The sequence below is a fragment of the Staurois parvus genome, unplaced genomic scaffold (genome assembly GCF_062004578.1).
Source record: "Staurois parvus isolate SC_StPar_1 unplaced genomic scaffold, SC_StPar_1.0 ptg000312l, whole genome shotgun sequence".
In the NCBI taxonomy this organism is placed as follows: domain Eukaryota; kingdom Metazoa; phylum Chordata; class Amphibia; order Anura; family Ranidae; genus Staurois; species Staurois parvus.
Genome location: NW_028318108.1, coordinates 972,263 through 986,327, shown reverse-complemented (window position 1 = coordinate 986,327; position 14,065 = coordinate 972,263). Strand labels below are relative to the sequence as shown.

General features: G+C 42.3%; 1 protein-coding gene across 2 annotated transcripts in view; it reads left to right on the top strand.

Moving 5' to 3' along the window:
• SLC16A14 (solute carrier family 16 member 14) overlaps positions 1-14,065 on the top strand; it is a 56,285-nt gene that overhangs the window by 14,577 nt on the left and 27,643 nt on the right. Inside the window, exon 1 of one of the 2 annotated variants that reach the window (XM_089683507.1) lies at positions 2,259-2,280. The exons of the other annotated variant lie outside the window; for it this stretch is intronic. Within the exon in view, the coding sequence (XP_089539633.1) occupies positions 2,269-2,280 (12 nt within the window). The 5' untranslated portion in view covers positions 2,259-2,268. Of the gene's footprint in view, positions 1-2,258; positions 2,281-14,065 lie in introns of those variants that run through there. 2 annotated transcript variants of the gene reach the window in all.

The window sequence follows — 14,065 nt, the reverse complement described above, 5'->3', positions numbered from 1 at the left end:
ATGCAGAAGTTATGGTGCGCTTTCAGAAAGTGCACCATATCCTCAAGATATAATTGAAGTCTATTGCAGAGTACAGCTAACCTACAGGAAAGCCACAAATGCACTGCCACGTTATGGGTAAACTGCAGCACATCAGTGTGAAAACAGCCTTATAGGTGGCTCAGGACAGTAAGGGCTCGTTAACATTTGCGCTTTTTGGCAGTAAAACCCCATGTTTGAGATGTGTTTTTACCACACAAGCCCAAAAACTGGTGTAGTGTCAGGGGTCAGTATGGTGACCCTCCCCCATGCTGCAGGGAACCCATGCAACCTACCTTCTCCTTCTCTCCTGCCCACCAGCATTCAGCGGCTGCAGGAGGAAAATGTTCATTATGATATTCTAAATAAAAAAACTGAAATTCTGAACCATTTTATTTCATTGTGGCCCATGACTGGTTACCAAATCACTTAAGTGGCCTTCACTCTTCAAAAGGTTGAGACCCCCTGGTGTAGGTTATACCCACCCTTTCCATCTCTTTCTTCTTTTCATAGAGGCTCTACAATAGCTTCCATCAATAAAAAGCTATCTATGAATGGAGGAGGCAGACCTTGCATCCACCTGTCCTCCATTCATAGATTGCTTTTCAATGGAAGTTATAGTACAGCTTGACAGGTCCAGTTGATAGTATTACCCTGACAGCTCACATCAAGATATATAATACAAAGCCGAAAAAGAGGCTTGTACTCATTTCATTGTAGGCAATGACCATCATAGACAGCAATACTCTAATTAAACCATTTTTACTAAGAGTGGATTAATCTGTGGCAATAATATGAAGAGTGATGGTAGGAAAGAACAACATGTACAACATAGATGGCACAGAAAACTGCAGAAGGAAACCACAGCTGCCTGTCTAGCAATCAGAAAGTAAGGAGACTGCAAAAAGAGAGAAAAAAAGCTTGGGTACAAGAGGGAGCTAAGCAGATTTGTGGTTGGGAGAGGAGATCTCGAAGGATCTGGTGTGGGTAATGGTTGGGGGATGGTTGATTTCTAGTAGCAGATATACCTGAAAGCAGTATGCTACCTTAAAAGAAAAAAAAAAAGAGAAAAATCATGCTTTGCCAATAATGTCACTTTCACAGTGAGAGCTGGGTTGGCCTGGATTGTTTCTTAGATACACCGAATATAACTGGATCAGGGGCGAACTGACCATTTGGAAACTCAGGCATTGCCCGAGGGCCCGGGGTCAGTAGGGGGCCCCATGAGATGCCCCTGGTACCTTTATCATAGGCTTTTTTGAGTTTGGGCAAGGACACAGGGGCCTCATGATCCCCTATTGCCCGGGGGCCCCATGAGTTGTCAGTCTGCCCCTGAACTGGATACTAACATTTATAGGTAACTTTGATCCAGGGAATATCCGATTGCCTCTCAGGGGATCAGGAAGGAATTTTGTTCCCAGCATGAGCAAATTGGATCGTGCTTTGCTGGATTTTTCTGCCTTCCTCTGGATCAACTGTGGGTATAGGATTATAACTTTTTTTTTGGTTGAACTGGATGGACTTCTGTCTTTTTTCAGCCAGACTAACTATATGTTACCTACATTCATGAAATTATTTAAGTCAAGATAACTTTTGCCCAAGCGGAAGAGTATGATGTCTCAGGATAAAGACTAATTAGTGGCTTTCTGGAGCGTTTGCAGTGGTTACTGTGATACTTGCGTTTGGGAACAGCTGTGTACCCCCTTTATGTTATTTTCTGAGATCTATGACTTGTTCATTTATTATTTTGTACAAAATATTTTTATCAGATGGCAGGTTCCAGATTAGATCAGTTTCTCTATAGAGAGGCCTTCAAGCTATACATTTCAATACAAGGTGCCTGAATGCAGTCTATCCCCAGAGATAAGAGACCATAAAGTCATTTAGACACATAAAAGTTTAGGAATTCATTATCAATACCTTATCTTTTATAGAGATGATCCTGTGAAGACACAATTCATTTCCCTTTGTCAGGTGGGAGATTGAACATTAAAATGCCAACATTTAAGACTATTACTGTGGACTTTGCATCTTGCTGACGTTGCCTGGCTAGCATTAATTTCTACACCCCGGTACTGCTTCCTCAGACATATTATACAATGTGTAAATTCCAGCAGAATGCCTTGTGTCAACTATTGTCCATGTCCATCCCAAAACTGGGAGGATTCTGACATACTTCATCTCAAGCTGCTCACTGTTCAATAAGTACATGTAAGATGACCAGGCCAGCCTCCAAGCTCATTCCATATTATGCAGGTTCAGGTAAGAAGTCATCGGTCAGAAATGTTCTATTGCTATCAGTGGTAATAGTACTGTATTTGTTTGTGGTTCAATAGAAAAAGAGCACCAGGTCCAATCTCTGTTGGCGGCATCTGCTCTGTCCAGGATGACACTTATTTGCATATAGTGTACACAGTGCTACAAGAATGCATGACATCATCCAGAGTGATAATTGTCTGTACGAAGGTCAGTATAGGTGGTAGTATTTCATGGAAAGCGTTTGATCTATTGTTGGATTATTGGATTTACATAGTTGTTCGGTTTCATATAGGCAGCATTTCCATAATTCAAAGTACACTGCTATATACAGCACTATATGAATCCTGTATAATAAAATTATTTAAGAGGTTGCTGACATATTGTGCAAGGATGTATAATATGTAGTTATATTTACTCTTCTAGGATATATATATTATGTTTACTCCTCTAGGATATATTATATACTCTTCTAGGATATATATATTATATTTACTCTTCTAGGATATATATATATATATATATATATATATATATATATATACTCTTCTAGGATAGATATATATATATATATATATATACATTATAATTACTCTTGTAGGATATATTATATACTCTTCTAGGATATATATATTATATTTACTCTTCTAGTATATATATATATATATATATATATATATATATATACTCTTCTAGGATATATTATATACTCTTCTAGGATAGATATATATATATATATATATATATATATATATATATATACATTATAATTACTCTTGTAGGATATATTATATACTCTTCTAGGATATATATATATATATATACACATTATAATTACTCTTGTAGGATATATTATATACTATTCTAGGATATATATATATATATATAATATTTACTCTTCTAGGATATACTATATACTCTTCTAGGATATATATATATTATATTTACTCTTCCAGGACTTAGAGCAGAAGTAGTATGTTGTGCCATGCTAAGCATTGATGAAAAAGGAAAGTTTGAAGTTTAAAGCTATATTAAACTCAAAACCAAAACTATTTTACATTGCAGCTTACTAATTCTTAGATGTGGTGGAATAATTTGTTATCTTTTTTTAAGCTTTTAGCCTTTCTTTTCACCTGTTGATCCAGCCAGCAAGTCTGTTATTTTTCAACCTCCTCTAACTGACCAGTTTTTTGTGTAAAAGTGTCAGTTAGAGGGATGAGACAAACCACTTACTATGGTCAGCTATTATTCATCACATGTAACCTTTATACTTAACCCCTTGGCGCCGGCCCTTTAAGGGTTTCAGAAGAGGGGAGGCAGGGCGGGGTTGTAAGGTCATGTGACCGCCGTGATTCACCGTCACGGCGGTCACATGATCGGGAAAGGTCCCAATCGAAAGAGGAGATCGGGACCTTTCTGTGAGTACCGGACATGTGTGCTGGGAGCACGCAGGGCGCGCGCTCTCAGCACATATGTTTTTGTTAATTGCACGCAAATGTGCGGCCGCTCAGCGTCAAGGCCCAGATGCTGAGAGGCTGCACATTTGTGTGCGGCCGGCGTGAAGAGGTTAAAGGAAAGAAAAAACGTTGCTTTAGCTGCCTAATAAGTGTTAGCTGGAGTTCAGCTTTAATTTGTTAGTGAAGTCTAAATCTGCTAGTCCATGTAACAATACCTTCTCCTCAGATTACCAATGCTGCTGTCCAATGGTGTCTGTGTTGCCCCTCCATCCAAAGTAGAGATACCTTGGAAGGGCCTATTCACATCAGGTGCGGTAGGACTGCATTGGCTGGCTATTCAATTGCAGTCCCACTGCAAGTCAAGACAAGATGCCTCGTCTCCTATCTGGCTGGTTCACACCACCGCGTTGCAGTGCAGCATGCAGTAATGTTTTCATTGTAGTGTAGAGCAAGGCATTCCAGTGCCTCACACCACCTAATGAAATGTCACTGTGTAACATTTTAGTTCATGAAAAGAAAAGTACACGGTATGATGTGCCACATTCAGCGCATTGGGACTTCTGTCATCCAGACGCACAACAGTGACTGTGTGCTATTGTGAACCAGGCATAGGCTGGAACTGTGTTACTGATTGAATCACCAGGTGGAAATAAAGGAAAAGAAACCTAAAAAAGAATACAAATGCAGCCACCGCATTTAAGGATTGTAAGCCACAATATATTACATGTTCATATTTAAGGAAACAAAGAGCAGTAACCTGTAGGAACAATGTCTTTTATTGATTACTGCCTTGATGAAATTGAAATGGGATACATTGTTGCTGTCGGTTACTGCATACTAGAGTTCAGCTTCACTGTGACGGAAGAGGCCGTCCCAGAACTGGTCTCAGGATCAGTATCGTTGTGGTCACAGGTTTTGGAGCAAGATAAGTGCAAGATGACAGGTTCCCTTTAAAGTCCAATGAGATGAAAAATGTAATGGAAGGTGGCTGTCTTTAGCTAAATGTTGGCAGTTTGGAATTTCTTTTGACTCATTCTTTCTTGTTTGCTCTGTTTCGTCTGCAATTGGTTTCCCAATGTTGTCTGTTGTAGCTCTTCCTGCTCTATACACTGGAAAAAAGACAGCCCAGGATTGCAGAACAACACTGGTGGCTGTGCCATAGAGCAATGTCTTGAGGCTAAATGACACTAAGTGCAGTGACAAACGTTTTCCTGTATTGTAAATCATCTGTTACTGCAAGGACACACAGGAAATAATTGTTTTCTATGTGTTCCATTTACACTGCCTATGGCTGTGCTGCAGATTATGCTGCATTTTATCACAGTGCACCATGCCAAATCGCATGGCAATGTACAGCAGTGCAGCTCATTGTGCTGCTGTACATTGCCATGAATGAAGTGTGTGTTTTATACACTTCAAATACTGGTTTTACAAAAAAAAAAGACGGACCAATAAAGCGCTCTGGCAGCTCTCCAATCCTGTAGGAACACAGCCTTAGGCTCAGTTCACAATATGAATCACACGGAAATGCACAGCGTGTTCCTGTTCAATACACATGCAATTCAGTGCAGTGCGATTTGAGCCTGTTCATTTGGAATGGGCTCAAATCACACTGCATCACAGTGCACTGTAATCTGGATTGCATGGAACATGTACAGCATGCGATTTGGTGCAAGCAAACACTGCATTGGCAACCTACATTTGCGGTGTTAACTTAACATTGACACCTGCAGCAGATCACAACTGCAGTGCATTTTAACCCCTTGCCTACAGGGCATTTATACCCCCTTCCTGCCCAGGCCAATTTCCAGCTCTCAGCGCTGTCACACTTTGAATGATAATTGCACGGTCATGCAACACTGTACCCATATGAAATTTTTAGCATTTTTTTCACACAAATAAAGCTTTCTTTTGACAGTATTTAATCACCACTGGGTGTTTTATTTTTTGCACTATAAACAAAAAAAGAGCAAACAATTTGAAAAAAATGTTTTTCTTTGTTTCTATTATAAAATGTGGCAAACAGGTAATTTTTATCCTTCACTGATAGGCATTGATGAGGTGGCACTGATAGGCAACACTGATGGAAACTGATAGGCAGCGCTGATGGGCACTGATGAGGTGGTATGGATAGGCAGCACTGATGGGAACTGATAGGCTGCACTGATAAGGTGGACCTGATGAGGCGGCACTGGTTGGCATTGATGAGGAGGCACTTATGATGCTGCACTGATATGCTGAAATGATGGTCACTGATAGACGGCACTGATGGGCACTGATGAGTACTGATGGGCGACGCTGACTAACTGTACTGACTGACAGCCCTGACTGACACCACTGACTGGCGGCACTGATGGGCACAACTGCTGGGTGGCACTGCTGGGGGGTACTGATGGGTGGCACTGCTGGGCACTAGTGGGAGGCACTGCTAGGCACTGGTGGGTGGCATTGCAGGGCACTGATCATCAGGGCATTGGCAGTACTTTCCTCATGCTTGACAGAAAGTGCTGCTGATAACCATCAAATGTATTCACTCCGTGATCTGCTGTGTCATTGGAGACAGCTGATCACGTGGTAAAAGGCCGATGTGATTGGCCTTTTCCCTTATCACGTGATCAGCTCTGTCCGTAGGACACAGTGATCACGGAGATCGCCGGGTGTGCGCCCCTGGGGGCGCGCGGGAGGGCGCGTTCTGGAAGGACTTCATATGACGCCCTGCCAGAACAGCGTAACCACGCTGTAGCATTCTTTCAGCTATTGCGTGGTTACCAAGTGGTTTAAACATGGTGTGGGAAATGCACACAGATCGTAGCTTTCCTACAATGTATACTAGTGTGAACTGACCCTAGAGCTGGCCATACACTAGTAAGTTTTCGAACAAACATTTGCATACATATACAAACATTATACACAAAAATTCTCAGTACATTTGATGACTTGACAAATGTCATTTGAAGGCATTTGTTTGCTTTTGACATTCGACTTTGGAATGAATGGACTGAATGAAAACAATATTCACTGTTAAAAATTCTTTCATTTAAGAAAAAAAAAATTCCACCCTGCTCCTTCCAATGTTCTCATTGTTGCGGTTGAAAACGCATGCCGATATGGCCCTACTAATAATTGGAAAATCAAATGAACATTCTTAGAACAACATTTTTCAAACAAAATTCTAGTGTATGATAAGCTTAAATCAAATAAGCTCCCAGTGTTTTTCTGCAATCCCAGGCTTTGCACAAAGCAGAAATAAAGAGGCCAACTGGACAGGGCTGGAGGGTAACATTCTGAAGTAATTCTATGTCCTATGTTGCAAGTTATGTTCCACTTGCTCCAAAGCCAGCCAGATATGGCACTGGGACAGTAAAAGGACTTACATAGTTTGAATGAACAACCTCTAGTAGCCATCGCATGCACAAATTGTTCCAGTTTACTATTGCATCATTACAAAATGTATCAATGTTGCTGACATTAAGAAAAACAAATTATTCTGTTATAATAGCCTTTCTTTTACAAAAGTCTTCCTATAGTTTATCTTTCTTTTTTCCTGTCTTTAATATATCTATGTGTATCTATGCACAGATACTTTGTATCGCTTTGCATGCTATATTATACATTTGTTGTGTCAGTTTGCATACCGTGTATTTTTTTGTACTTTGGTTACTTTGCTAATCTGAATATGTTGCTGTACTTTTTGGAAGAGATGAGTTGCATGAGCGACACTGTACGTATGATATGTATGCGTGCAGAGGTATATATATGGACCTATAAGAATGTCGAGCTGGCAGAAATTAATAGGTGACTGACTGCAGCTCTATGGACTTTATCCTGTTCACTTTTAGACTATTTGCACATAGTTCTATAGCTGGCATTGTTCCAACTGTTTGTTGTCTTGTAAATATAACAGGGATTATCATTCTTGAAGAGAATTGCTATCCAAAAGGACATATCACAATGGTTTTATTTGGTCTCAATGTTCTTGTGTGGATGTACAGGACAATTAACCTAGTTATACAAACCACCATCCACTTTTTCCATCCAAATGGAGATTGAACAGAAGAAATCCTCCATTAACCTGATTGGATGTTGATAAGAACACAAGTTTATAGGACTGTGTAATACTTGCGTTGGCCAGAAACAGGCAGATCTGTCTAGAATTATGATTTATATGTTAAACAGATGGCTTAGTGCCTGTAACAACTTCTGCATCGGAGGTTTCTGCAGGTGCTGGATCCAGCTCAGAATCTTCTTCCCAACACTATTTTTCTAAAACGATACCATTTCTGTAAGGAGAATGATCACATTATTATATTATTATTCCTAGTATCATCTCTATTATATAGGATTTTTATAGCACCAACAGTTTGCACAGCACTTTACAAAATTAAGGCAGACAGTACAGTTACAATACAAGAGGGATCAGAGGGTACTTTTTGTGAACGTTTACAATCTGAAAGTGTAGTTCAAGTGATACAGAAGGTAATGACGGGGCAGATTCCATTCTGATCAGCTCACAGACCCCCCTACTGATCAGAGCAAAGCAGGCAGATGACACATCGGGTGAGATTTACTAAAATAGGTGCACACAGAATCTGGTACAGGTGTGCATAGTAACCAATCAGCTTCTAACTTCAGATTGTTCAATTAAGCTTTGCCAATAAAACCTAGAAGCTGATTGGTTGCTATGCACAGGTGCGCCAGCTCCTGTATGCACCAATCTTAGTAAATCTCGCCCATCCTGTCTTCTCAGTTTATGCAAGACGTGGATGGAGCCTGCTCTGCTTTATGGGCTGGCCGGGAGCAAACAAACTCCACTGTCTGTTTACACACAATTACCCTCTGATCCGCTCTGCCGAAATGGAAGAGGATGGATCCCCTTCTGTTTTTTTTTTAGCTGAGCCAATTGGACCCAAAGGTAGGCGGTTGTAAATGGACACAAGTCCGTTTATAATTGCCTGCCCATAGAGACGAATGGGCCTTCCAATCAGGTTCCCCTGAAAAACTGACAGGCGGACCTGATGAGAATGGCTTTGTAAAGGTGCCTAAAGGATATGTTAATGGATGAAGTAAAATACAGTTTAGTCAGGGTTCCTTGAAGAGATGGGCTTTCAGGGATTGCTTAAAGGCAAAAGGAAAAGATAGCCAAACACATTGGTTTTCCAGGAGTTCAAGAGGATGGGAGAGGGTCTGGAGAAGCTCTGCAGATAAGCATGGGAGGAGGTGATGGACTAGAGAAAAAGACAACTTGGGAGGAGTGAATATGACAGTTTGGTTGTTTTTTTTAGACGAAGATGATTTAGCTCAGGGTTAAACATTTGGAGTTATTGTGGTGAATTTCATCTTGACCACTTTCAAGTGCTATGATACTTTGACAATTATTCGGTCATGCAACACTGTACTCCATTCATCAGGTACAGCTATGTTTTGGTGCTATTTAGTAACTGTACAAGACAGTACAAGCACCCCAAAAATTACCCCTTTTAGGAAAGTAGACAATTCAAGGTTATCTCATTTTTATACACAATTGTTTGGGAAACAAGAAACATGGTGGTACTGAGGGAGTTAAAACATGGAGCTAGGCATTGGTGCACTCCATATAGAACATACAGGTCATATACAGAGGGGCAAAGTGGTGAAGGGGTTAATGTGCAGCTTACATGCAGTGGGGGATAGAGATAAAGTGGTAATGTGCAGGTGTGCAGGAGGGATTAATATACAGATCACTAAGAGACAGACTGGAGATCACTAATGTAGGGGAGGGGGTTAAAGCTATAAACTCTATTTACAGTTGTTGCTCCCCTGATATGTACAGTACTCAGAACTAATGAATGAATCATTCATTCATTCATTCTTTAGTTCTTGTTTCCTCCCCTGTTGCAAGAATGGGCTCACAGATATAAATACTACATTGATTACATCTGTGTCTCTAAGACCAATCACAGTGATCCCAAGGTACAGAGCCATTCTGATCAGCCTGCTAACTGAGCAGTTTAACAACACCTCACTTCATACGCATTAATTGGTGCAGTGGTCATACAGCTGTGCTCTGACCAGTGCCATTTATAAATGGAACTGGGTAAGTGAACTGTGCGCCACTTTGCTCTTTTTAGATGAATAACAGTAATAAAGTGGTTAAAGCAATTCTTGGAGTATTTTACTGACACAACTGCTGGTCCCAATATGACAAATGTGTGTGTGCAAGTTTCCAAACTCAAATTGTCTGCTTTTGGATACACACATCTGCATATCTGTCAAACTGGGGACAGTAGCTGTGTCCATACACCTACTGCATCCCAAAGCACATGATTGGGACTGCCTGCACAAAGAAGCACGGAAAACCAGTGCATCTCCTGTAGGCAAAGACACCCATTAACATGGATAAATACACCCCTGTTAATGAGGCCGAAAGTGAACTTTTCCATTTGCCAAGAATAGTTACACCTTCATAAAAGTGTTTCAAACACACTCCTTCCTTCCACAAAAGATACAGTTTAAAGCTGAACTCTTCTCATTACAGGTAAATAATGAGTTCCAAGCAGAAACAACCTGCTGTCTCTGAGTGCTTGGCAAAGGAGGGTTGCAGGTTGTTCAACATCCACAGAAGGCTACATAATGTTAATAGAGATGACACCATTGACAACAGACAATATTTTGTCATTAAAGTGAAAGAAAGAATGCTGCTGTGCTTAGCAATAAAGGTAAAAATACCAAATACCAGTTTGTAGCAACACCACAGACATCCACAGAAGGCTACAGAATGTTTACAGAAATTATACCATTGACAAGGGTTACCAATGACAAAATATTAAATAAATACCATATAGACCGCGCCTGGGCTGTGCAAACAATAAACTTAGTGACAATAAATAAATGTTTGGTAAAAGCTTTAATGGTGGGGACAGACTATAAATTCCCTTGGCATCAGAGACACCGCTCTCTCCTGGTTCTCCTCTTACCTATCCCGACGCTCCTTCAGCGTTTCCTACAATGGTGCCACCTCCCCTTCCCTCCCCCTCTCTGTTGGGGTCCCCCAGGGCTCTGTCCTTGGACCCCTTCTCTTCTCCATCTACACCTCCTCCCTTGGCAAACTCATACACTCCCACGGCTTCAACTACCATCTCTATGCTGATGACACTCAAATTTACCTCTCCACCCCTCACCTCACCTCCACTTTCTCCGCCCGCATCACTCACCTCCTAAACGACATCTCTGACTGGATGTCGCTCCATTTCCTCAAACTCAACCTCTCCAAAACCGAGCTTCTCGTCTTCCCTCCTGCCCGTGCCCCCCCCCCCCATCCTATCCATCACTACTAACATCACCACCATCAATCCCGCCCCGCAAGCCAAAGTCCTTGGGGTCATTCTGGACTCTAACCTCTCCTTCCAACCTCATGTCAAATCACTGACAAACACATGCAGGCTCCACCTCCGCAATATCGCCAAAATACGCACCTTCCTTACCCCAGACACCGCTAAACTACTCGTACACTCCCTGATTATCTCACGCCTTGACTACTGCAACTCCCTCCTCACCGGCCTACCCCAGTGCAAACTCTCCCCGCTTCAGACCATCCTGAACTCAGCTGCCAGACTCATCCACCTCACCAGCCGCTCCACCTCTGCCACCCCCCTCTGCCTCTCCCTCCACTGGCTCCCTATCGCCCAACGCATCAAATTCAAACTACTCACTCTGACCTACAAAGCCATTCACAACACTGCCCCTAACTACCTCACCGACCTGATTCCCAAGTACCACCCTACCCGTACCCTTCGCTCTTCACAGGACCTCCTTCTATCTTGCTCCCTGGTCTCCTCCTCACACGCACGTCTGCAAGACTTCTCCAGGTCCTCCCCCATCCTCTGGAACTCACTACCCCAATCCATCAGACTGTCACCTTCCCTTCTCACCTTCAGGCGCTCCCTGAAAACCCACCTCTTCAGGGAAGCCTACCCCACCCTCACCTAACTGCTGCTCTCCTTCATTCCTCCTACCACTCCATCCCCCACAGCCACTTCCTCCTGTACCACTACCCCCTCCCTCCCAGATTGTAAGCTCGAAAGAGTAGGGCCCTCTTACCCCTCGTGTGCTGTTCGTAGCTGCTGTAATGTTTCATGTATTGTCCCCCCCTCTATTGTACAGCGCTGAGCAAACCCTTTGGCGCTATATAAACTCAATGTAATGTAATGTAATGTAATAAAAAATGCAAGTCACAAAAAAAGTGGCCAAAGCCTGGCACTAGGTGTGTTCAGCCTTGTAGTATATGAATGGAAGTTACAATGGCCGCCGCATTCCAGTGTGCATTCCAGAGGGCGGAAGTGACGTCGGCAGAAGTTGCGTCATCAAACCTCAACACGTTTCGATCAATAGGAAGGCTGAATACACCTAGTGCCAGGTTTTGGACACTTTTTCTGTGAGTCACATTTTTACAGTCTGTCCCCACCATTAAAGCTTTTACAGTTTTACACTATGGGATGTCTTTTTTTGTTTTTATTTTAATGCTGAATACTTGAATTCTTCTTGTGGAGGAGAGGAGGATTTGTGGTATTGATATAGCCCCTGTGGAGGTTTACCGGTTACCATTAGCAACACTGCTTAAGGTTTATGAAGGAACATCAGTTACTATTACCACGTTGCACACTGGGATAGCCCCAAAAGCGCATATGACCATCCTAGAGATAGGTGGTCATGGGATGACCGTGACTGCAAATTCATGTGGGGCACCAGTCTGAGCGCAGTGGAGCACTTGTCACTTTAATATGGAGTTCACAAACAAGGATTGAGCACCATTGCACTTTATTCACATTCTGGGACTGAGTATTATTACCAGTATAATTTATGTTTTTTTGATATCACCAAATATTTATTTATTGTCACTAAGTTTATTGTTTGCACAGCCCAAGCGCGGTCTATATGTTATTTATTTAATATTTTGGCATTGGTAACCCTTGTCAATGGTATAATTTCTGTAAACATTCTGTTCGGGGACAGACTGGAGCAGAGTTTAGGTTAATGGATTTTAACCTAGTATGTTTTATGGTTGAATAATTCATATATGGTGATCTGAATCTGTAAACTTTGTTGGATAAAAAGGTTGCCTTGACAGTTGTTGGGGTAAGATCAGGGGCGGACTGACCATTTGGAAACTAGGGCACTGCCTGAGGGCCTGGGGTCAGTAGGGGGCCCCATGAGATGCCCCTGGTACCTTTTTCATAGGCTTTTTTGAGTTTGGGCAAGGACATGGGCCCCATGATCCCCTATTGCCCGGGGGCCCCATCAGTTGTCAATCCACCCCTGGGTAAGATACAGTATCATCTGTACAGTGCAATGTTCTTAATTCATAGACTTGCCTTGTGAAAAGGAACAGTAAAGCACAATCATTGTGCAGCACTGGAAAGCATCAGGTGGAACCTAAAAATATAATGAACAAATATGGCTTGGAAATAGCACAAGGGCGCCATAGGTCTTAAGATCAAAAAAGCAATGTTTGTGAATGTTATATAAGGTATGGCCAGCATCACAAATCTCTACACAAATATCAGCATTTTATTGGGCTACAGCAGACCTAGAAAGCCATCCCATGCTATTCTACTATTAACACTATGAAAACTAAAGGACAGCACACAGTGGCCAAATGGTTAGCACTGTTAGTTTGCTTGTTCTCCCTGTGCTTGGGCAGGAAAGGGGGGTGGGAGCTGAAACATAACAGACTTACTGGTCAGATCACTAGATGAAAACCTAAAAAACGAAAACAAATGCAGCCATCACATCTAAAAATTGGTAAGCTGTAAGATAATAAATGTTTGCTTTCGGGTTTCATACCACTTTAACCGCCTCCCGCCCACCTTATAAGGAAATGATGGACGCAAGGCGGTTCTCTTGTTCTGGGAGGACATCATATGACATCCTCCCACTCTAACTGCACGTGTGCAGCTCCAGGAGCGCCCAGCATGGCGATTGATGGTGCGCTGTGTCCCTCGGACACAGGGAATCACCGATCAACAGAAAGAGCCGAAGATGTCGGCTCTGTCATGTGATCAGCTGTGTGCAATCACAGCTGATCACATGTAAGTAAAGGAAATGCCGATTATCAGCATTTCTCTTTTCACGAGCTGTGACGCTGATAGCTCATGAGGAGAGGAGAGCTGGTAATCGGCATTCTTCGGAGGGGACATGTACACTGATCATCAGGGTACTGATGATCAGTGTGCCCCATCAGTGCCACCTGTCAGTGCCACATCAATGCCACATATCAGTGCCTACCAGTGCACATCAATGCCGCATATCAGTGCCCATCTGAGTTGCCTTTCAGTGCCACCTATTAGTGCCCCAGTCAG